Source organism: Equus caballus, chromosome 1 (assembly GCF_041296265.1).
Source record: "Equus caballus isolate H_3958 breed thoroughbred chromosome 1, TB-T2T, whole genome shotgun sequence".
In the NCBI taxonomy this organism is placed as follows: Eukaryota; Metazoa; Chordata; class Mammalia; order Perissodactyla; family Equidae; genus Equus; species Equus caballus.
In genome coordinates, this window is record NC_091684.1 from 63,604,715 (window position 1) to 63,629,229 (window position 24,515).

Here is a 24,515-nt window from a genome sequence, read left to right on the forward strand (position 1 = left end):
GACCTCAATTTGCACAGACAGGAATAGGACCGAGTCCTAATAAAGGCATCTTCAAAATTTGCCTGGCTGGATTTCAGAACTGTTATGGACTCATGTGTATGTCCTGTTTCCCCCCTTTTCACAGGAGTGTCTTTAGCACTTATCCCCTGCATATCCTACTCTGTGTGTGTTGGATGTGTGTATGTCGGGGGGAGGCAGACAGCTGGTCTCTTTAGTCCATAAGTCTTCAGATCATGAGGAACTGTACTGGAGTTGCTGTACTTAAGGAACTACACCTGAGAGGCCTCTTGCTGATGCTGTAAAGGCTGGAGGTTTGGGGGAAGTCTTGTGACGGACTTAGTGTATTTTCTGTTTAGGAGAAATATAAATAATGTGACAAGAGCATCGACTGTGGTGATTTAAAATACATCCACAAATTCTTTGACACTCCTTTCAAAAGGCTGAAGCTAATTCCTCTTCCCTTGAGTGTGGACTAGTCTTAGTAATTGACTTCTAACAAATAGGATAAGGCAGAAATCACAGTGTGATTTCTGAGGCTGGATCATATAACACATTATGGCTTCAGTCTTTTCCTCTCTCTTGAATCACTTGCTCTGGGAGAAGCCAGCTGCCCTGTCATGAGGACACTCAAGTAGCCCTATGGAGAGATTCACATGGTGAGGATCTGAGGCCCCTTCCCAATAGCCACATGAGGGAGCCATCGTGGAAGTGGATCCTTTAGCACAGGCAACCCTTCAAAAGACTGTAGTCCCAGCCAACATCTTGACTGCAAACTCAGGAGAGGCCCTGATCCAAAACCACCCAACTAAGCCGTTCTCTAATTTCTGACCCACAGAAACTTTCAGATAATAAAATGCTTAGTGTTTTAAGCTACTAAGTTTTGGGGTAATTTGTTACACGGTAATAGTAACTAAAACTCTTTATGTCACTTGACTGCTCCTCAGGATGTGACACTGTTTAGCACTCCTTCCCTTTGGCTTCCAGGAAAACATTCCTTCCTGAGTTTTCTTTTAGCCTCCTACCCAGACCTTTCTCCTAGGCTTCATAATTGCCTACGGGACAGCTCCATTTAGATGTGGCCCCTGATTCCTCATACTTATCTGAAACTGAATCATCCTCTTTGCCCTTCACACTTCTTCTTCCTGTAGTCCTTCCCACCCTGAGTGGAACCTTTGTCCTCCCAGTTGCTCAAGTCAGAAATGTTGCTTCCAGCTACCCCAGACTCCTCCTCACCCACTCTTTTCAGGACCTTCAGCATTTCGCTCCAGCCAACATCTTTTTTTTTAAGATTGGCACCTAACAACTGTTGCCAATCTCTCTCTTTTTTTTTTTTTGCCTTTTCTCCCCAAGTCCTCCCAGTACATAGTTGTATATTGTAGTTATGGGTCCTTCTAGTTGTGGCATGTGGGACACCACCTCAACACGGCCTGATGAGCAGTGCCATGTCCGCACCCAGGATCCAAACCGGGAAACCCTGGGCCGCCGAAGAGGAGCACGCGAACTTAACCACTTGGCCACAGGGCCGGCCCCTCTCAACTTTTTCTACAGGTTTTTTCCAGCTTTGTTTACTTGTGGTTTCCAAACAATTCGTGTCACTTCAAGTCCCCATATGGCTTTGCATATACCTCTTTCTAGAATTTTGCTTTCTATCCTTGACCTTATGGCTTTTTAATTTTGATAAGTCCTATTTTCAAACTTTAGTGCGTCTCCTCAGTCTGACTGTGCCCGCAGTTCTCTGTGGCAATACACTTTTTCAAGGATGTGTGCATAACAAACAGCCTTTGGAGATAGAGGTAGTGTCTCCCTCTAGGGCAGAGGGAAGACAATTTCCTGCAAAGTATACTGTAATAATATCTCCCTCTGGGCCAAAGGCTAGGCAGGTTTGTTAGCAGCTGCTTATAAGCAGGAGGTTTCCTCAGCTCAGGATTCCCCAGCTGTGACACAAATACATGGTGTGCACAGGTTCTATCTAGGGTGCTCTGCATCACCCCTGTGGGACATGGAGGGCAAGGGGAACAGATTCAAACATGAAACTTATGCTGCCTGCTGTGCCACAAGTAATAAAGTCCTCTGTCTCTGACTTTCGAGTCTCATGTCTTCAGTCAGCATCTATGAACCTATGCAACTTGCTAGTTTGTAAGTAGGGTAAAATCTTAGACCCTTCACTGTTCTTGACACTTCTACACACACTTTAAGTGCTTGAGAGCAAGGGCTGCATCTGAATAGACTTTGGTTCTCCTGTGGGTGACAGAAGATAGTTGCTGTGTAAGAGGTGGCTGCTACTAATGCTGCTTTGGTCTAAAGGGCTTTGGATGTAAGCACTCAGATATATTTACTGAATCTAACTTTGAAGTAAATTGCCGTGATTCTTTTCCTGGTTATTAGGTATTGTGTCTGTTCCTTGGGTTTACAGACAGTGAAGCCTCAGATCGGTGTTCTGTGGCAAAGTGAAATTTTCTGGGAGTTAAAAATGCTACAGATAGGGGCTGGCCCCGTGGCTGAGTGGTTAACTTCGCGCGCTCCGCTGCAGGCAGCCCAGTGTTTCATTGGTTCGAATCCTGGGCATGGACATGGCACTGCTCATCAAACCACGCTGAGGCAGCGTCCCACATGCCACAACTAGAAGGAGCCACAACGAAGAATACACAACTATGTACCGGGGGGCTTTGGGGAGAAAAGAAAAAAAATAAAATCTTAAAAAAAAATGCTACAGATAGTTCACAGTGTGAATAAGCCCTACTTTAGGTAATTGAGGTGACTAAGCAGAGACTAGGTTTTTCTGGGAGGTGGTGTGTTATGCTTCAGTTGGAATGGGATGTCAGTCTCCGCCATTAGCCTCACAATAGCATCAAACATAGCCAGAACAGACCAGCTGCCAGTGGAGCTTTCAGACCAACCTGTCTGAGCTTGAATGAAAGAATTAATCAGTGCTTCTGCTGCCTGAACTCTTAAGAGCAAAGACTCTTCCTTTCTCTTAACCCTTTACATGAGTAAGCCCAACCATGACCAGGCAAGATTGCTGGCTGGGTTTGCTCAGGGCAGGGATATCCATCAGGCTGCAGCTATAATCCTGTTTGGATTGTGGAAGCCTATCTAGCTATCCTTTCCTGGTATAGGAGGAGGGTGGAACCTTGGCAGCATTTGACCAGAGCTGGCTTTCAGAGCCAGAATAAATCAGGGGAAAAGATTCTTTGCTCATAGTGTATGGCTGAACAGCTATTAAAGACCACTTCGTCTGATTTAAATTGTCATTTTACAGATGAGGAAACTGGGGTACAAAGGGGATAAATTGCTGACATTGGTGATTGACTCCGGAGCCTCCACTGACCCCATTTCTAGCTCATTAGGCTCATTTTTTCTTATTCCCTTGGCTTCCTCACTCTTCCTGCACACCCAGGGAACTTGAGCGCAGCATTCAACGCCTGGTCAGCATGACTCTTAAATTTTCTAGCAGGCTTGACTCACGAAGACAGCGCGGGTTCTGTACCTGTGTAAAGGAGTCCCATCCCTAAGCGGGGAGAAGGCGACAGAAGAGGAAACCTGAGGCGTGAGCAGGAGGGGGGAGGGGGGAAGGGGGACGGAGGGCCGGGGCACCCTGAGGCGTGCTCAAGTTTGTCCAGGGAGGAGCAGCCCAAGAGCGCCTCTGGGGCTGAGTCCCGCTCAGCAAGGCGATTACACCGCCGCGGAAGGCAGACGAGGGGAGGGAGGGCGCGAGGGGCTGGAGGTGGTGACCCTGTGGCCTACTCGTTTCTCCCTGGGCCTGGACGGAGAGACGGTCTTTCAGAAGCGCACGCTGCACTTGCTCAGGGTAAACAGGACTAAGGCTCAGCTAATTCCTTCCAGACGCCCTATACGGTAGAGGGTCTTAGCAGGTTACGGGAACCACGGCTGAGAATGGGAGTTGGAGAGAGATGTACGTGACCCGCGGGGTGCACGGCCGCGCCCAGTCGCTCCGGGCCCCACGCGGGCACACGCCTGACGCCCCGCCCCGCCCCGCCCGTGACGAGCGCGCGCGGGGCCTCCGCCCCATCCCCCTCTCGCGCTGTCCCAGCCGCGTTGCCTCTGCCGTTCCCCGCCCCCTCGTCTTTGGGGCTGCCTTCATCACTGCCTGACCCGAGGTCCAGCAGCTTCTGCTTTTCCGGCCCCCGCTGACGAGCGGAGGCAGTCCACCCCGGGGGCGGGGGTGCCCTCGGTCCACGAGGTCGTTCCGGAGCGGGTTGGAGTGGGAAGCGGGTGGCGCTGCGGGGACAGGCGCGGCGGACAGCCCCGGGTGCAGCGGCGGGGTCCTGGCGGGGAGAGGACAGGGTTGCGGCGGGCGGAACGGTGTCTCCTTCACTTCGCCCTCCAGCCGCCGCAGCTGCAGCCTGACACGGAGCCAGCCGAGCAGCCTCAGTTGTGAGTGGAGCGGCGGCGGCGGTTCCCGTTAGGAGACTATCAGGTACCGCCGCGCCCGCTTCCCTCCGACCTGGGAGTCTGGGCCCCGGCGGCAAAGCAGGAGGCCTGAGCCGGACTCGGGGTTGGCCTTGGCTCCCTAAGATGGCCGCGCTGCCCCGCTCCCCCTTGCCCCCTCTGTGTGAGACTCCTTTCTGGCCTCCTGACCCCCGCTGACCGCATTTTTTTCCCTTCCGCAGATCACTTCTTCCCGCGGCCCTGCCATGGCGACCTGCGGCCAGAGCTGCCCGCGGCGTAAGTGGACCAGGGATCTCTGCGGGATAGGGTGGCGGTGTCCCGGGAATCTAAGCCTGCCGACCAGAAAACCTCTCCTTCTTTCCCTCCATCTCTCCAAGGACTTGGAAATTCGCCCCTTTCGGTAGCTGCTCCACCAGCCTGACTCCCTCTCCCGGCTCTCTGGAGGAGGGGCTGGGCTGCTGGATTTCGGATAAGGGGACTAGGCCGGGGGAGTTGGTTTCTGACTGCATTCACTTTCAGTTTTTGGACGAGTTTTTGGCAAACTTAAAAGCAAAACGTTGCTAATTACTGGACTCGATCTTTGGCGGATTGGATCAGTCACTTTTCTAGAGGAAGTAGTAACCCCCCCTGTGAGAGCGGAAGGTCATTACACGTACTCCTAAGGGCGTGAACGTGCTCTGTGGAATGAATGAGCTGGTGTAATGAGCTCAGATTGCTTGCCCTTAAGCCGCACAGCATTGGCCGAGGACTTGACTATCGTATTAATATGTTTAAAGTGCCATTTGATATTTAGTTGATGTAGACACTTGAGTGAAACACAGATGGCCGTGTTTTTGCTAAGTTTCAGTATTTAAATTCCCAAAGTGTAAATTACCTTTGTCTTCCCGCTCCAGAATGTTGGTTTTGGACTCAGTGAGGATACTAAGGGATGTACTGGGGCAGAGGGCCTTATCTCCGGTTTTGATTTATCTCGTTTGGGTAAATCAACCCATTCCAGTCAATTTTGGCGGCTGTATCTGTATGTATAGGTATACATGTGTGTATGTGTTTGTTGCTTTGTACTAATCCTGTCCTAGGAGGTGAGGCTGTGTAAAGTTAGGAATAGAAAGTCTGTTTTTCTGTTTTGTACAGCATTTCCCAAGTTTGTATAGCCACTTACTGTGGTTATCCATTTTAGAAATAAGCCTTTGTTGGTAATGTCTTTCATGGGTGATTGGAGTACAGTTTTAGTATAGCTCCTGGTGCTATCGAAAACACATCTCCAACAGGTTGAACTGCTTGAATTTAAAGATAGCCGTGGGTCATAATCTGGTTCTTGGACAGAAAGTGGGAGAACCGGAACATTAACACTGGAATATTTCTTCCCACCAGCAATGTGTGTTCCTCCATCATATGCTGACCTTGGCAAAGCTGCCAGAGATATTTTCAACAAAGGATTTGGTAAGAATTTTTTAGAAAAATTTTAGATCAGAAGTGAAAATGTGTGTTTGGATTGCTTAGGAAAAGTAAATCAGTAATTCAGATTGTAAATATCCTGCTGCTTCACTTCTTCTATTAGATACATTTTAGGTAAAATTTCTGTTAAAATAGTTTTTTAACAGTCCACGTTTGCATCTACCCCAATTTTGTCCCATTTTTTCAAACTAAATTTCAAGGAATTTACGTTTAAGAGAAAAACAGCTGTGTTTTCATTTCCTTCAGATGTAGCCTATGCCTTGGTTGACTAGAATTATGATGTGTTACTGTTTTGCTTTGGTGGTGGTGACTCCTAATGGATTGTGGGCTTTGTCAAATGAATTTGGGTTTTCTTCTTTTTTTTCTTTAATTTTTTTTTTTTAAAGATTTTATTTTTCCTTTTTTCTGCCAAAGCCCCCTGGTACATAGTTGTGTATTTTTTTTTTCAGTTGTGGCTCCTTCTAGTTGTGGCATGTGGGACACCGCCTCAGTGTGGTCTGATGAGCGGTGCCATGTCCAGGCCTAGGATTCCAAGTGGTGAAACCCTGGGCTGCGGAAGCGGAGTGCGAGAACTTAACCACTCAGCCACCAGGCTGGCTGGCCCCTGGGTTTTCTTCCTGAAGATCCCTGCCCCCTCTTTAAGTTATTCCCCCAATTATTTAGATTTTTTAATCCCAAAGAGAGATACCGCTTTGGGATAAATGTTTTAAATGTCTGTATTATAATAAGCTATTGGTTCTGAGGTTTAAGTTGAATTGATTCTCTGATTTGATATTTAGATTTTAAAATCATTGAAAGCATTTTTTTTTTGGTGCCAAATATATACCAAAACACTATGCAAACCTGCATAGGGATGTTCTGTCCTTTACATGTCAGTTTATATAGAATAATTTAAAACTTTTTCATTTAAATATTGTGTATCAACACACATTTTTATCCCCCTCTGAATCTGTGAAATCTCTTTTTTATATGTATAGTCAGCTGTTGGTATGCATCTTTTATACAAATGAATCATTTTCTTATCTTTTACTCTCTACTTGAAGGTTTTGGTTTGGTGAAACTGGATGTGAAAACAAAGTCATGCAGTGGTGTGGTGAGTGTTAGATATCTAATAAGTTCTGATGAGCCTTTATATAATTTTCAACCTATAAGATAGTCATAACTGGAAAATGTCTACCCATTTTATCTTAAAGAAGAGGCAGAAGTTAATTTTGTTTTAAAGGATTTGCATGTAACTTGGTTTGTTTTGGCTTTGGATATGATTTCTGATTTTCATGTGGTCTTTTGCCGTATTACTTACTATGTATGCACAGGGAACTCAGGAAAGACACTGGTCATGTGGGACTCTGTTTACTTAGTAAGATTACAGGCTTGAAGCCAGGGAACCTATACTGTTTTTTGGTAACCCTTTCTTTTAATGCATTTTTTTTTTTTTTTTTTAAGATTGACACCTGAGCTAATAACTGTTGCCAGTCTTTTTTTTCCTGCTTTTTCTTCCCTAAATCCCCCCAGTACGTAGTTGTATATTTTAGTTGTGGGTTGCTCTAGTTGTGGCATGTGGGATGCCACGTCAACGTGGCCTGCCGAGCAGTACTATGTCCGCACCCAGGATCCGAACCAGCGAAACCCTGAGCCACCGAAGTGGAGCGTGCGAACTTAACCTCTCAGCCACAGGGCCGGCCCCCTCAATGCGTATTAAAAGCATTAAGAGTTCATTAAAATATTCAGTAACTCTTAATTTGAGTGTTCTAATCATTTTATAATGGTTGGATTTTAGCAGCCTTCCTTTGGGAAGATTTCCACATGTATTTTGTGAATTTAGAGAGCCCTGATTTGAGTATTTTTAAAGAGGTAATATTTTGGTATTTTCATGTCTTGATTCTCCCTAACAAACTCCCTCAAAGGGAGTAAAGTAAAATTTAATTTTGTGTAGTTTTTTTCTTTCTCTAAAATTTTTTTGTTTTGAGGATGGGTATAGTGTGTGCATATTGAATATTATTGGTTATTTTGATAAGTTCTTGCTGTGGTTGTTAATTCCCTTAGTGTACATAGCTGGTATTTCTTAAAATTAGTCATGTTGTAGTTTCTTAATGCCTAGACTTGGGTTTCTGGGGTTTTATATTGGTCACATCTGTCGTTTGGTTTCTTTGATCTGAGGGGAAGCCTGAGTATTCAGTGTGGTTGAGTGACATTTGCTCAGAGTGATAGGCTACAGAGCAGTGACTTAGTGATTGTTGTTTTGTGTTCCCACTCTTAACCTATTGAGGCCCCTTATAAACACTTGCTCTGTAATCTGTTGAAACACAAAAGGCCTTCTAAAAGTAAAAGAACACTCAATCTTTGTGTTTAAAAAGCTTACTTTCTGGTTGGAGAGACAAAATAAACTTTGAACTAGGGAACAATCAGAGAAGTATATCTAGTACTAGGTTGTTTGAAAAATCAGAATCTTTCTTGGGAAGGAAAGGCTTATTGTGGACAGGGTTAAGAAAAGTTTTATGGAATTAGGTGTAAGATCATGAAGGATGTGTAGGAGCTGGATTAGATATAGCATGTTTTTGTTTCCACTTAATGTATATGCAGTCATTTGTCAATGATGGGGATATGTGCTGAGAGATGCATTGTTAGGCAATTTTGTCATTGTGTGAACATCATAGAGTGTACTTACACAAACCTAGATAGTATAGCGTACTACACACCTAGGCTGTATGGTACTAATCTTAATGGTTCCACTGTTGTGTATGCGGTCCATTGCATGTGTGTTGACTGAAACATCGTTATGCAGCACAGGACTAATTCAGCAAGCATGATACTTTGAAGTACTATGATCTTGTAATATGTACCTGGCCCCAAATAAGTCCCATTAACGGCTGGTTCTGTTTTCTCACCTGAACTGTAGAGATGCCCAGTCCACCGCAGAATGTGGAAGCCTAAATGTCTGGTGGTGGAATGAAGGGTGTAAGCTCCACCAGTGGTGTCATTTCGCCCAATTCTGGTCTGACAGTGTGATCTTCTTGGTTTTGTGTCTTGAGGATTCCTTGGCATCTATATAGGCTGGCTCTCAATCTGTGGGCTGATGGATGGCAGTGGGTGGGGCCTTAAGAGTCATTAATTAGTGTCACTCAGGATTAAAAATAACTACTCACGTATTCCCCATTCATGTTTTATGTATATTGTTTTAATAATACTTTCCTTTTGTGTAGAGCACATGAAAATGTGCAAAGCTTTCACAGTGTCCTTCCAATTTAATCCTCCACAGGTAGGTTTTGTTATTACAGTTGAGGAAACTGAGACCCAGAAAAGTTAACTGTCTTCCTCAGTGTTAGTCATGTATTAAATGACAGCCAGAACTGGATGCCAGGACTCCTAAGTTTTTTATCCAGTGTTACTTCCTGACATAATCCAGTGCTTTTTAGTATGGGCATTGAGTGCCAAGCTTTTTGACTTGAAATTCCTGTTAATGAAAGCATCTGATTTCAGGAGAATTGTATATAAAAACGTAAGGATTTGAGTCTGTTTAATTGCAGAGCAATAGTTAGACAAATGTTCTATTTCCTAAGTGAAGGATGATTGGCCTTTTCTATTGATACAGTTTTTGTTATTTCTTCACTCTCCAGATAGCACAATTTCGGGTTGAAGTTCTCTTTTTCATTAGTTCAGATCAGCCATCTTCTTTAGACTTGTCTTTCTAACGGCCAAAGTGTACAGCCATCATTAGCAGACAAATTGTGAATCAGAACCCTCAGGGTGTTTTTATATTTATCTTGGAAGATTTCAGTTGCCTGCCTGTATACTGAGCTCTGAAAGATTAGATTTCTGGCTTATCTGTTGTAGATTTTAAATTTCAGATAAGCCCTCCTCCATATTATGCCTTCCCTTTCAGTTGGTGTGCAATTAGGAATTGACAAAGCATATTTGCTACAAACATAAGATTATATCATGCACTTCAAATTGATCCCTAGATTGGATTGTTTTTTCTACTGATAACATCTGTTATACATAATGTAGTTTATATTATGCATGATATAAACCAGTTGTAGAGTAAATTTCCTTTAATTCCCTCCCCCTACTTTCTTTTTCTTTTTTAATGAGAATGTGAAAGATGGTTGGAAAGGCATGAAACCTGATGAAGACTCTTATCTCAGAAAGACAGAATGTTGGGATTACCAGAGAATTTTTTAAAAAAATCTTTTTTTATGGTGTGGATTCCTACAATGGGTGCTTTCCTTTAAGGATTTTCAAGAAAAATTTCATAATAAAGATTGAGTATCAGTTATTATAAACTCAGATTTTAATCATGAGCTCTGTGATTAACCAAACTGACTTATTTAGTGTTTTATTCAATATCAGGTAGACTGGATGCAGTGCTAAAACATCCATTCCTTTGTTTTCCCCCACTGATTTTTGAATCCCCAGTAAAATTACTTTAGCAGAAGTTTGCTTAAAAAGGTGTGCAGTTTGTTGTTCACTTGAGAATTAGATAGAGGTTAAGTTGTGATAGATTGGTTGGAAATGTCAACTGTAAGTAAGTCGGCAGTCAGTAGCTACAGGCTAATTTGTAACTCTGTTTGTGTGTACTGAGAGAGTAGCCGAGGGTAGGAGTACTCAGCAAGCTAGAAAAAAGAGGACTAGTGAAATTACCAAATGTTCATTGGGTTTTTTGGTGTAAGTTAGGCAGTGGATTCTTCTAGGTTTACAAGAAAAAGTTCATGAAGTTTTTATTGTCTTATTAGGAATTTTCAACATCTGGTTCATCTAATACAGACACTGGTAAAGTTACTGGGACCTTGGAGACCAAATATAAATGGTGTGAGTATGGTCTGACTTTCACAGAAAAATGGAACACTGATAACACTCTGGGAACAGAAATCGCAATTGAAGACCAGGTAACATTTTGAAAATGTGATTTAGTATTAATTATTTAATTTTTGTATTTCAAAAGGAAATAAAGCTGAAAACAAACTCTTTTTCTTTCAAAATAGATTTGTCAAGGTTTGAAACTGACATTTGATACCACCTTTTCACCAAACACGGGGTAGGCCTGGACATTTTTATCTGCTTTAAATTTAAAAGCATTCCTCTTCTGTATATTTAGGAAAGTTGCACATTTACTATTTGATAGTTTAGTCAACTGCCTTGTGGTGGCAAATTTCTCTTTTCTTCTTCGTTTGTGCCCTCTCTGCAGAAGTTATATATGTAAATCTTTCCCACAGGCATCAGTTTTAAGTCAGTTTGTTCTTTTTCCAGAAAGAAAAGTGGTAAAATCAAGTCTTCTTACAAGAGGGAGTGTATAAACCTTGGTTGTGATGTTGACTTTGATTTTGCTGGACCTGCAATCCATGGTTCAGCTGTCTTTGGTTATGAAGGCTGGCTTGCTGGGTACCAGATGACCTTTGACAGTGCCAAATCAAAGCTGACAAGGAATAACTTTGCAGTAGGCTACAGGACTGGGGACTTCCAGCTGCACACTAATGTGTGAGTATTTCTTTTGTGGGATATTATGGTGTAGGCCTTGAGGACGATTCTTATTAATCTAGGTAGAATCTAAGGGATTTCTTTTAACATAAAAAGGAGATCATCCTTGGGCCATTTCTAGGTTGCCCCTCCAAAATGTGTGGTAAAAAATGTCTGACTTTTGGTGCTGAGAGAGTAAATATTCATTCCATATGAAGCTTGATGTGCTTTGGATTTTTAGAAGAGGCTAAGACTTTGCCAGACTCTGCCAGTGCATTCATTTGATGTAATGTAATGTAATTATATTAATGTAATTACAGACTTAATTGTCTGTAATGTGTGAGGTGCTGATTTGATAGGATTGCCTAAAATGTATGGTGTTTTTACTTAACCCAAAGTAGATGAATATGTGGAAAGGACTTAAAAAGAATTTTTTTTCCCTTATAAAAATAATGCATTGACAGATAATAGAAATTCAATGAAGAAAACCAAAATTTCCCATAATCCCACCACTTAGATATATAATCTTTGTTAATGTTTTGGTGTTTCACCTTTTTATATGTGTATATGTATGTAAAATACATACTGAAAAGGCTGTTTTATAACCCTTTCCTCAGTACATTTTGATAATTTTCCTATAGCATTTTGTATTCTACATTGTGATCCTTAGTGGCTATGTGGCAATTCCGCCTGGGTGGATGTACCATGATTTATTTGACCAGTCCTTGTTTTTTGGACATAAGTTGAGAAAAGACCTTTTAAAACTTTCAGGTTTTCGGGGTCAGCCCAGTGGCGCAGTGGTTAAGTTCGCACGTTCCACTTCTCAGCGGCCCGGGGTTCACTGGTTCAGATCCCGGGTGTGGACATGGCACCGCTTGGCAAGCCATGCTGTGGTAGGCGTCCCACATATAAAGTAGAGGAAGATGGGCACGGATGTTAGCTCAGGGCCAGTCTTCCTCAGCAAAAAGAGGAGGATTGGCAGCAGTTAGCTCAGGGCTAATCTTCCTCAAAAAAAAAAAAACCAAACTTTCAGGTTTTCTGTGGAACAGTAGAGATGCATGTGAGCAATGGCTTTTATTTAAATGTGATGCTATAATATCACTCTAGTGCTTTAGACATATTACATTGTGTATTCTACATTTACTAATTTAAAATATCTTACAGCAATGATGGGACAGAATTTGGAGGATCAATTTATCAGAAAGTATGTGAAGATCTTGACACTTCAGTAAACCTTGCTTGGACATCAGGTACCAACTGCACTCGCTTTGGCATTGCAGCTAAATATCAGTTGGATCCTACTGCTTCCATTTCTGTAAGTACTACTGTGGACTTAGAATGGGGTTTTAGTAGTGAGAATTAATCTTTTAGTATATTAAAAATTTGAACTGTGGTTCACACAATCCCCAGTTTACACCTAAATTGGAATTAGAACTTGGAATGGTGCTTTTTCTATGGAGGCAGTGTTAGAAGTTGGATATCCAGGCCCCAGGAGTTTCTTTTTCTTTTTCTAATTAAAAAAAAAATTTTTTTTTTTAAAGATTTTGCTTTTTTCCTTTTTCTCCCAAAGCCGCCTGGTACATAGTTGTGCATCTTCTAGTTGTGGGTTCTTCTTGTTGTGGCATGTGAGATGCCACATCAGCATGGTTTGATGAGCGGTGCCATGTCCGTGCCCGGGATTTGAACTGGCAAAACCCTGGGCTGCCGAAGCAGAGGCGGCAAACTTAACCACTCGGCCATGGGGCCGGCCCCCCCAACCAGGAGTTTTTTTAACTTCAAAAGCTGCTGAATTAATTTAGGTAATCCTGAGCCCCAAGCCTGTCTAAGCCCAGGGAGCTAATATTTTGGGCCCTGACAGTTTTTATCTCTGTCAGAGAATAATTGTACTGTAATTGTTACTTTGTCTTTCTGTCTTTTTATGAGGAATAATAGTACTTTAATTGTTACTTTGACTTTGTCATTTTGTGGTTTACAAAATATCTTCAATTTGATCTGAAGGGTCTGTAGTACACGTGCCATTTTGCAGATGAAGAAACCAAAGCTTGGAGAGAGAAAAGACTTAATACCACTACTAGGGAGGGAGAAGGGGAGGGGAAGAGCCAGGACTGGACTGCATGTCTTTTGATTTCCCTCCTGTCTAGGGTGATCAGCTAGCTCATCCTGCTTTGCATGGCACTCTTCCAACTTAGCACTCAAAGTCCTGCCTGCATCCTGAGGACTCCCTTCCCCCATCCCGAGTTAGCTGGGTCGGATGGCCACCCTGGTCCTGTCTTTAGCCTCTTTCTGCTGTTTCCCCCTTCAGTCATAGTGGGTGGAGGTAGGAGGGAGGGAATGCCGTGTCTGAGGGTGTAGAGGACCTAGCTCCAATTTCAGGCAGATCAGCAGCTGTTTCTGTGTGTCAGGTGATTACAGGTCAGGCACTGCCTGTACTGTATGTAGTGGGAATGAGAGAAAGTTAAACCTTCCATGAGAGTTAATTTTGTTCCATAAAGTGGTCTTCATTCCTGAGGACAACATGTTTCGATAATTTAGACAGTTAAGTTTTAGCCCCATCCTTGTTTTATCTTAGCACAGTTGTAAGCAGAGAGAGTGAGAAGCGCCCAGAATGCTTTCCCCATTGTTAAGGCAGTGATTCATTTATTTTTCCCTTCTGTGTTTCTAACTGCACAGTAGCAATAAAAACCTCAGGAGTCACATAGCATACTATTCTCTGGGAGCTACATTGCTGTTCTCTGCAAATGTATGTCTGTGGCACCATCACAGATTTAATGCCAGCAGAAGATGGCATTAGTCATCTATATATAGATGTATATAGTCATCTATAGATATATCTATCTATATAGATAGATATATCTATCTGTATATCTATATAGATATATATCTAGATACACTCATCTCATAGTCTAAAACGGTAACGGATCTTGGGACCTGTGTGTCACTGAGTGACTCCTGGGGATTAGTTTGGAAAGGTATGTGGCATTTCCCACCTAAGAAATGCTGCTGTTGCCCCAACCAAGCAAGTTTCTGAAGCGTTGCTTAGTGCTCCATCATAGTTTCATGGTTGACTCCTATTCTAAAATAGTAGGAACTTGTGTCCAGTTCTCTGAAGCTCCTAATTTGGGGCATTTCTTCCTTAGACAAATAACTCACATGGTCATTGGTAGCTCATGAATACTTGTCTGTATTGCCAAGTGAATACAAGTGCAGTTTATGTGACTTTTGCCTGTACAGTTATATCATTTTTCTCTCTGTATTGGACTGTTTTGATGTTACACATTACAAAAGAGTGTTGTAGACATCAAATCATTTCTAAATGTGTTTTCATCCCAGAGGCTGTCTATTACCTCTGTACCATAGCACTCAATGTGAAGAGCAGAGTTGCCTGGCTAGGCAAACTAGTCCTTGTAGATTGGGGTGAGATGCCTCCAGTTGTAGCCATCGGTCCCTGGTATGGCTTCATGATGTTAGCAGCAGGAGAAAATGGAGCTAGAAGGACCTTCTCCTTACCACGTCTTGCCCTCCAGGGATCCTTCCAGCCCTTGCAGGAGTATGACTAAATCCTAAAATAATAGAATTGTGCAAGGAGGGCAGGGGCCTGGATTGGTAAATGATGCCCTATTGGAACCTCTTCTCAAACGCAGTCTAGTTACATATAGCCAAGACCCAGGGACATTAATGAGAGGTGTAAGTATGTGAAGTAAAGGATTTTTAGTTGATCTGATTCTTCAGAGGAAGTGCTTGTCGTTTGGAGATTCTTTTGGGAGACCCCTGAAAGTAGTAATGTGTGTGTCAAAGTTATGAATTGAACCTCCATTTTCCACACGTTGAGGCTGGTATGTGCGTCACATAGCTACTGAGCCTAGTGGACTTCTTACCCACATTTTGGCATGGTTTTGTTGTGCTAGATTAGACTCAACAAGGCCGATTTTTATGACAGTATATAGGCTCTTGTGCTCTGTGGATAATTTGGGGTTTCTAACATCCCACATTAGATATTAAGAGTATTGTCTTTTACTGACAATTTGACTTTGAGTTTAATGGATAAGAATTAAGTGGTACCTGGTTTTCGTTTGGTTTAATAACGATATTAAATTTTATTCTTTTATATGTTAATAGAAAAGCTAAACACTTTGTAATTGCAGGATAGGGAAACATGTAGGGGCTTTGTCTCTCCATTCAAAAATTTTTCTTATAGTTGTTTTTGTATTTTAGGCAAAAGTCAACAACTCTAGTTTGATTGGAGTCGGCTATACTCAGACTCTGAGGCCTGGTAAGTATTCTTGATAAAGTAGGATTGTTCTGATAGTGTTTTAAAAATTAGTTATCATGTCTCAGCTTCTTATTTGCAAACCTTTCAAGCATATGGAAGAATTAGCAGAAGAGTATGATGAGCACGTGTTGAGTTTTAGCACAATTTTTTCTTTCTTTTGTCCTCCTGCCAGCTTTTTTTTCTTTGCAGGCTGTTTGGAAGCTGCAGCTGTCATGACACTTCCCTAAATGCTTTAGCGTGCATTCTCAGAATAGGAATGTCCTCGTGTTCTGCATAACCACAACACCATTATCACCCCTGAGAAAGTTAACAGTGATTCCATATTATTTAATATCCTTTCTCTGTTTACTTTCCTCCTTGTACCGGAAATGTCTTAGAATTTTTATTGCTTTAATCAAAGTTGATTCATTGTTTTGGTTGTCGAGTCTTCATAGCCTCATTTATAGAATTTTGAGCCTTGATGTTTTTTTTCTGGAGCAGTGCTTCTCAAACCTCTGTGTACATGAATCACCTGGGGAATCTTGTGAAAATGCCAATTCTGATCCCATAGGTCTGGGATGAGGGCTTCTGTCTTTCTAACAAGCTCTTAGGTGATGCCAGTGTTGCTGGCTCTTGAACTACTGTTTGAATAGCAAGGTTCTAAAGCACTTGGCACTTTTTCCCCTCCAAATAGGGATCTTTCCTCCTGACTTAATTTTGATTATTTTGAAATCTAAAGAAAAGAATGGTACCATGAACACCCATATACCCTTCCCCACATTCACCAAGTACTAACATTTACCACATTTCTTGTATCTCTCCATGTTTGTATACATAATCCTTTTCTTATTGAAGTATAGTTGACGTAAGGTATTATATATTAGTTTCAGGTGTACAACATAGTGATTTGATGTTTGTATACTTTTTGAAATGATCACAGGTCTAGTAACTGTCACCATAAAACTTAGTACAGTAATACTGACTAAATTCCCTATGCTGTACATTATATCCCCATGACTTATTTATTTTTTTATTATTTTATTTATTTTTTTGAGGAAGATTAGCCCTGAGCTAACATCTGCTGCCAGTCTTCCTCTTTTTGCTGAGGAAGACTGGCCCTGAGCTAACATCCATGCCCATCTTCCTCTGCTTTACATGTGGGATGCCTACCACAGCATAGCTTGCCAAGTGGTGCCATGTCCACACCTGGGATCTGAACCAGTGAACCCCAGGCTGCTGAAGTGAAACGTGCGAACTTAACTGCTGCGCCACCGGGCCAGCGCCCATGACTTAACTTGTTTTTTAACTGGAAGTGTGTACCTCTTAATCACCTTCATCTGTTTCACCTTACCCCCCTACTCCCCTCCCCTCTCGTGACCTTCAGTTTGTTGTTTGTATCTATGAGTTTGTTTTAGTTTTGTTGGTCTTTTAGATTCCACACATAAGGGAAATCATGTGGTATTTGTCTTTCTCTGTTTGACTTCTTTCACTTAACATAGTACCCTCTAGGTCCATTCACATTGTCACAATTGGCAAGATTTCATTCTTTTTTATTGCTGAGTAATATTCCATTGTGTATGTACCATATTTCCTTTATCCATTCATCTATTGATGGACATTTAGATTGCTTCCATATCTTGGCTATTCTAAATAATGCTACAGTGAACAAAGGGGGTGCATATATCTTTTTGACCTAGTATTTTTGTTTTCTTCAGATAAATACCCAGAAATAGAATTGCTGGATTGTATGGTAGTTCTGCTTTTTTTTAAACTTTTATTATCATCATCATTATTATTATTATTATTTTGGTGAGGAAGATTGGCCCTAGGCTAACATTTGTGCCAATCTTCCTCTATTTTGTTTGTGGGATGCTGCCACAGCATGGCTTGATGAAGGGTGTGTAGTTCCACAACTGGGATCCGAGCCTATGAACCCCAGGCCACTGAAGTGGAGCACACAAACTTAACCAGTACACCGCTGGCTTGGCCCCTATTTTTAATGTTTTGAGGAATCTCCATACTATTTTCCATAGTGGCTATACCAGTTTACATTCCCACCAACAGGGCTCCAGGGTTCCCTTTTTTCCACACCCTTGCCAACAAATATCTTTTTGATAATAGCCATTCTGACAGGTGTGAGGTGATATCTCACTGGTTTTGATTTGTATTTCCCTGATGATTAGTGATCTTGAGCATCTTTTCATGTGTCTGTTGGTCATCTGTATGTCTTTTTTGGGAAAATGTCTATTCAGGTCCTCTGCCCATTTTTTAATCAGATTGTTTGATACTGCATTGTGTGAGTTCTTTATATATTTTAGATATTAACCCCTTGTTGGATATATCATTTGCAAATATGTTCTGCTATTCAGTAGGTTGCCTTTTTGTTTTGTTAATAGTTTTCTTCACTCTGCAAAAGCTTTTTAGTTTGATATAGTCCCATTTGCTTATTTTTGGTTTTGTTGCCTTTGCCCTGAGGAGATAGATCTAAAAAATCACTGAGACCGATGTCAAAGAGCTTACTGCCTATGTTTTCTTCTAAGAATTTTATGGTTTCAGATCTTATGTTTGTCTTGAATCCATTTTGAGTTTATTTTTTTTATGTGATATGAGAAAGTGGTCCAGTTTTATTCTTTTGCATGTAGTTGTCCAGTTTTCCCAACACCATTTATTGAAGAGACTGCCTTTTCCCCGTTGTATATTCTTACCTCCTTTCTTGTAGATTAATTGACCATAAAAGCGTGGGGTTATTTCTGAGCTCTCTGTTCTGTTCCATTGATCTTTGTGTCAGTACCACTGTTTTGATTACTGTAGCAAAAGTACAGTTTGAAGTGAGGTATCGTGGCACTTGGAGCTTTGTTGTTCTTCCTCAATCCTTTTTACTTTTTTTTCCTACAAACCCTTAGGAATTATTTAACTGTATGTTTTGTAGACATAGTAGTCCTAGTATGCATATCCTAAGAGTAAGACATTTTTCTTCATAACTATAATATCATTGTCACAGCTAAGAAAACACTAATACCTAATATGTAGTCTATATTCAGATTTCCCCACTTGTCCCCAAAATGTCTTTCCCAGGATCCAATTGTGATCATCTTTTAGTCTGGGTAGTATAATGAACATTGTTATATTTTCTAGGGCACTTTGAACGTTTATTATTAACATTTTTAATGCTCTGTGACTTGATGTGTTACCCAGGATGTGGTGCCAACTGAATTGTTTCTAGTATCTCAGATACCCCCAAGCGCCCTCTGGTGGCTGGCACTAGTAGGTCTTCTGATGGCTGAGGAAGGGTGATTAAAGAAGACTACAGGCTCTTTGAGGTGTTTCAGCCACGTAATGGTTGTCTGCTTTTGTTTACAGGTGTGAAGCTTACGCTGTCTGCTCTGGTAGACGGGAAGAGCATTAATGCTGGAGGCCACAAACTTGGGCTTGCCCTGGAGTTGGAGGCTTAATCCAGCTGAAAGAAACCTCTGGGAATGGATATCAGAAGATTTGGCCTTAATATATTTCCAGTGTGACCAGCAGGCTTCCCCCCCCCCCACCCCAAGAAGGTGATCAAAACACAGGATGATCTAAATAAGAGCTGTATTTTAAATATTTAGACGGTTACTTGTTAGCTGGTTTCTAGTTGAATTGGTTATCTATCTAGTTACCAATGCTGCAGTTATGCAGCCATCTATACATTATTTAAATGTATTTAACTATTAAATGCGCTACCCACCAATAATGAAATAGACCTTTAAGAAAACTGTGCAATCGTGTGCATGTTTGTTTTTATGTTCCTTTTAACATTGAATATTGCCATTGAATGAGATGGATCAGTGGATGTTTTAAGATGAGGTTAAAAAAATTTTGTTAAATTCAGCCATTAGAATTACTTTTGGTATCCCAAAACATTACAAATTATGAATAAAACAAGTATACATAATTAACGACTCCAAGTATTTGCAGAGTTAAAAATTTGCCAGCTAGGGTCAAATCTCCCTGGTATCTAGCTAATACTTTATTTTTCCAGTGAGCATTTTGCTCTTTACCTAAATCTGTGCCACAAAGTCCTCTGTGTCCCTAGAGTAATTCCATGAGCTTTTTAGACTACAATAAAATAAGAGGATATATGCCTTTACATCTTCAGTTTGTAAGTTTGTGCAAAATTACATTGATCATTGTTAACTCCAGGAAGCGTTTGAGAGTAAGTGATGAAGAAAGGAAAGTGAAGGGATGGATGGTGCTGGAAGGTTATATGCATACATTATACCTCTCCGAGCTATTGCTACGGGAAATGAACTGGACCTTAGTTAGGTGCGATGAGACTTAGGTGTGGGGTAATAGAACAAGGTGTAGACAGTGTCTGTAAGCAGAGGGATTGTCAGAGGGGAGTGTATAGGGCCGGTGAGAGGTCATTACTCATTTCCTTCCAAGCAGACGCTGACTGAAAAGCTTGGGCCTAAGATTGAAACCAGAGGCAACACCTTTAGGCTGTGTGGCCATTGGCCTTCATCTGGATTGGGGATGAATGATAGAAATTAATAGGTGATTCTAGTTGGAAAAGTAGGAAAGAGCAAGTTTTTTGATGGAGCATATGATCAAAGGTTGGAGAATGGGGAAGTTTGTTCAGGAAATTCATAATGCTAGATCTGAAGTAGAGTTTTAAGTCTGAGAGAGAACAGATAAGAAAATGTAGTCCTTTGAGACTCATTACCCAAAAAGTGATATTTGCTGAAAATTTCCAGGTCAAGAAGAATCTTAATGAGAGATTAGAAGAAGCCCAAGCAAGCTCTCCACACAGGTGGACTGGGTGGGGGGCACAAAGGCCCTTTCTGGTCTCATGATGTTTGTCTTAAGGGACTGGCTGGAATGGCCCATGTGAATCAGACACACATGACTTAATGGTAGAAAGTTGGAATTTTGAACCAATTTGATTGAGTCAGGACCTATTGCTATGTAAGAAAAACAGAAAAGATGTCTATGCAAGCTGGGTGTGACAGCACCTCTTGTGTTTGAGATACATATGCAAAGTGTGAAGTAGACCAGCAGACAGCTCTCAAACTGCTGGTGGTGCTCAGCAGACAAGAAACCTGGTCACAGGGCCTGGCAACACCTGAAGCCCCCTTACGGCCTGTTGCCCCTTAGCTAACCAGTGGCCCTCCCTCATGCTGTGGCTGGGGTCTCCTGGTCCAATACTCTGGACTGGGGTGTGGCCATATGTTGTGAGGTGTGGCACAAGTGAGTTACCAGTTTGTCAAGAATCTACTTAGAGTAAATTGGACCTGTTCACCCACATGCATCCTAATATGCTTAATATGCTTTTATGAGTGGAAGAGAGAAGGGTAGGTTTACAGCTAGGGTCCTGAGAATTGTCTGAGATGCAAGGTATATCCCAGGAGCTGTAAGATTATGAAAGTTGCAAGCTGTGGGCTCCTCTAGCTTGTGCAGTCTTGCTTCTAGCAGCCTCCAGGATGCACATCCACCATCCAGGCCTAATCAGGTGGTGGCAAAACCTAATTGTATTCTAGGCTGATACTATTTCTGCCTGAGGCCTGAGGCAGTGTTAGTGGAAATAATACAGTATCTGAGCCTGATCTTCATCTGTGGTGTGGAGATGAGATCTACCTACAGGATTGGGGAGGTTTAAAGGAGAAAAGTGAAGCATCTGGCTTGCTTTCCATCTCCACTCCTAGATGTTGGTGCTGGAAAACCTAACTTTCTCTTCATCTTCCTCTGGGGAACTTGTTAGAAATTGCCATAGTAATAATCTCCTGTAGGCCTGTCTGCTTCACATTTCTCTGGCCAGTGATCCTACCAGTCCCTCACCTTCTAGGACTTAAATGGGAGGGCAGGATATATACTCCAGTCAACTTTGAGGTTCTCAGGTCTAAGTCAAGTGGTCTGGTTCTCAGAAGTGATGGCTACTGACAAGGACCTCCCCTGCAGAGCTGAGGCCGAGTTGACAGTTCTGAAAACACAGGCAAATGTCCAGCAGAACTGGCATAACCTACAAAAGTACCCAGTACCCTGGTTCTCTGCAAGGCCGCCTCCTTGTTAGATCCCACATAGGGTCTCCCCAGCGTCCCAGCTGCACTGAACAGGAACTTCATTTACTTGTCCCTCCTAGGAAGTTAGTGGGGAGACCAAGGCAGCTCTACCCAGCATCCAGCCCTCAGATCCTGTGGAGTGGAAGCAAACCTGAGGATCTGGGATCTCTGACCACTTGTGTGTGGCCAGGTCAATCAGAACTATATACTGCCTCCAGTCAGGTGGAGGCTCCTTGGTGCTGGGCAGCCCTCAGGATTGTGCCAGGGAGGGGATGCACGTCTATGACCTCAAGGCTCCCTTTTCCTGACAAAGCCTCCCTATGCTGGGCCTTCCCACCTTACCCTTTTGAGCGCCACGAAGGAAGGCTCAGAAGTATGGAGAATCGGATCTTGTCCCAGGCCCAACTTTATTGATAGATTTAAAACTTAGGGTCCAAGGCTGGGGTTCCTAAGTTCCCCCTCCCTTGAGGCCACTTGCCTAGGGGCCAGCCCTAGATCTTGAAGGCTAAAGTGAGACCGTCGCCCAGGGGCAGGAGGCTGATATGGACCCTGGCGTCCCGCAGGATGCGCTCATTCAGGTTTCGCACACACTCTGCCGCAGTGTCCCGAGGTTGAGGCTGCAACACCTCGCCGCGCCACAGGACCTGTGGATGGGCGGGGCATCACGGGGGGCGGGCCTCGGGGAGGGGCCTGAGCAGTAGGCGGGGCGAGAGCTGGAGACCGAGGACCCGAGGCACGGAAAGCCGAGGGACTCGAGTACCACGAGGGAGGGGCTTTGGGGCATGGGGGCGGGGCGTAGGGAGGAGCCAAGGGCAAAGGGGACCCAGCCAGGGAAGGTGCTTTCTTCTCCCCTTCGGCTATCCCTTACACTGAGAACGGCGAGGACGCCTCCGGGGCGCAGCAGCTGCAGGCACCGTTCATAGTAGGCAGCGCAGTTCTCCTTGTCCGCGTCCACCACGGCCACGTCGAAGGTGCCAGCTTCGCCGGCGGCCAGTAGCTCGTCTTGTGGGAGATGGAGGAACAGATGCGCTGAGTCCGCAGGCCCCAGCGGCCGGAAGCCCCGGCCCAGGCGCTGCGACTAGCCCTGCCACCCTGCATGTGGTCGCATACCGGAAGGTCGGGCGGCAGGGGCTGTCATTGCCCCAAGCCTGCCCAGCAGACCTGGTCACTAGCTCGCGCCCACTGGCCCCATTTGGGAAATGGCGCCAAGGCCCTTTCAGCTCCGGTGCTCACCCAGAGTCTCCAGGGCGGGCTTCAACCGAAGGTCGATCTTGTGCTCCTCCTCGGCCTGCAAGGAGCGAGGTCAGAACCAGCACGTCCCTTCTCCTGGAGATGGGAGTGGCCGGGCTCCCGGGGCCTGACGAGGACTTCAGGTGTGTGGGACACTCACCTGCCTCCACAGGGGCCGCCCCAGTTCCGGGGGCCCCGCGTTCACCTCGCAGGTCACCACGCGCCCGGCTGGAGGCAGCGCCAGGGCCAACGCGAGGGCTGAGTAGCCTGTGAAAGTGCCTGGGGACAGGGACACGGGCAGGGTCAGGCCAGAGTGGGGGGACGGCCCCGTGACCTCGGCCCCCAGTGATCCGGACCATGCGTCTTACCGAGGTCCAGCGCCTTCTTGGCCTTGATGAGCCGCGCCAGGTTGGCCAGAAGCTGGGCCTGCTCACAGGTCATCATGGAATCCCCCTGCTGTTGCTCCAGGGTCAGCTGTGTGTGTGGGGGAGAGGGTCGCACCAGCCCTGCCAGACACCCAGCCGCGCTCCAGGTTCAGACCCGCCCCGGGCCGCGGCTGTGGGCGTGACTGTGGGCGTGGCCGGGGATGGGCCCTCAGGAAACGCCCACTGCGCGGGGCCTGGGGAGCCCGGAAGCCCGGAGAGGGCCATGGCCCAGCCCAAGGTCACACAACCGCGTGGGACCCGCTGGCCCGAGGTGGGCGCCTGTTCCCGTGCCCAGCCCTGCTGACCAGCCGCAGGCTCCGCAGCGCCGGGTGCTCCCGCATGGAGCGGCTCAGCAGATACTGCCACAGCGGGCTGTCCTCGGGGGGCAGCAGGCGCTTCTCTCGCCGAGATCGCCACGGAGGGCACCGTCTCCCTGCCGGAGAGGGGGTGATGGGTCAGAGCCGGGGGCTCCAGGCGCCAGGGGTGAGCCTCAGCCTCGGCCAGCCTCGCGGATTCTCGGGCTCTGCTCCCGTGCCCACTCTGCCCGCGGGGACCCTGCGGAGGGTGCCGCAGGTCCGGCCTTACTCACCCAGGAAGAGGCCGGTGGCGAAGGCGGCGCCCAGAGCTGCCGAGCCCAGGGCCAGCGCGGCGGGCACAGAGAGCCGGGGCATGGGCTGGGTCATGGCTCAGGCAAGAAGCGGCGGCGGCCGGGTCCCTTGCGCTGGGGTTACCGAGACGGCACCCGGACCGGCGGGCCTTCCTGGCTCCGCCTTATCTGGGCACTGCCCGCGGAGCCATGGCCTCGAGTGCCATCTTGCGGCCGCATTCTCTTACTGCAAGCCCCGCTCGAGCGAGCCGAACGCCATCTGGTGGTCGTGCTCGAAACTGCGCCCGGTGGGGAGCAAGCATCTAGGGTGGGGGTTCTTCGGTGCCTGCGGTCTAGAGGCCTGGGTCAGGGAGGAAACGTTTGATGCCCTTCCTGGCTACGCTTCTTTCTTCTTGCTACCATTTCTGCTGAGATCCCCTGGGGCACCTGGGGTTGGTGTAACAGAATAGTAACAGCTGCAAAGTGATAGAAATTAAAGGAGTCCTGAGAAAGACAGAGAATCTGGGGAGGTGACCAAGGGTATCCGGTTGACCAGGAGTGAAGGACCTGGTTTGGGGGAATACAGCCAGAGGTGGGGCTCTGGAACCCTGGAGTGGGTCTGGTTGCTGGGGCACTGAGACAATGTCCTTAATTAGAGTCCTACCCTTGGGTGCCAG

The 24,515-nt window shown here is 44.8% G+C and overlaps 2 protein-coding genes across 2 annotated transcripts; one reads left to right on the top strand and one right to left on the bottom strand.

The window, feature by feature from the left end:
• Window positions 1-3,025: 3,025 nt before the first annotated feature.
• VDAC2 (voltage dependent anion channel 2) lies at window positions 3,026-19,493 on the top strand. The gene is made up of 10 exons (XM_001503972.6): window positions 3,026-4,438; window positions 4,632-4,686; window positions 5,782-5,850; window positions 6,909-6,958; window positions 10,596-10,748; window positions 10,845-10,897; window positions 11,110-11,337; window positions 12,481-12,631; window positions 15,529-15,586; window positions 18,926-19,493. Exons 2-10 carry the CDS (start codon window positions 4,656-4,658, stop codon window positions 19,015-19,017), a joined length of 885 nt encoding a protein of 294 aa, XP_001504022.1. The 5' UTR covers window positions 3,026-4,438; window positions 4,632-4,655; the 3' UTR covers window positions 19,018-19,493.
• Window positions 19,494-21,985: 2,492 nt separating this feature from the next.
• On the bottom strand, window positions 21,986-24,100 carry COMTD1 (catechol-O-methyltransferase domain containing 1). The gene is made up of 7 exons (XM_001503975.5): window positions 23,842-24,100; window positions 23,558-23,685; window positions 23,196-23,301; window positions 22,988-23,106; window positions 22,831-22,885; window positions 22,466-22,599; window positions 21,986-22,241 (listed from the first exon to the last, which is right to left on the bottom strand). Exons 1-7 carry the CDS (start codon window positions 23,933-23,935, stop codon window positions 22,089-22,091), a joined length of 789 nt encoding a protein of 262 aa, XP_001504025.1. The 5' UTR covers window positions 23,936-24,100; the 3' UTR covers window positions 21,986-22,088.
• Window positions 24,101-24,515: the final 415 nt, after the last annotated feature.

What these genes read in the sequence shown, in the direction of transcription:
- VDAC2 (XM_001503972.6), top strand. Translation starts at nt 4,656, where the DNA reads ATGGCGACCTGCGGCCAGAGCTGCCCGCGGC. An exon ending in CGGCCAGAGCTGCCCGCGGC is followed by an intron (nt 4,687 to 5,781) that starts GTAAGTGGACCA and finishes TCTTCCCACCAG; the next exon opens with CAATGTGTGTTCCTCCATCA. An exon ending in TATTTTCAACAAAGGATTTG is followed by an intron (nt 5,851 to 6,908) that starts GTAAGAATTTTT and finishes CTCTACTTGAAG; the next exon opens with GTTTTGGTTTGGTGAAACTG.
- COMTD1 (XM_001503975.5), bottom strand. Translation starts at nt 23,935, where the DNA reads ATGACCCAGCCCATGCCCCGGCTCTCTGTGCCCGCCGCGCTGGCCCTG. An exon ending in GGCGGCCCCTGTGGAGGCAG is followed by an intron (nt 22,886 to 22,987) that starts GTGAGTGTCCCA and finishes CGCTCCTTGCAG; the next exon opens with GCCGAGGAGGAGCACAAGAT. An exon ending in GCCCGCCCTGGAGACTCTGG is followed by an intron (nt 22,600 to 22,830) that starts GTGAGCACCGGA and finishes ATCTCCCACAAG; the next exon opens with ACGAGCTACTGGCCGCCGGC.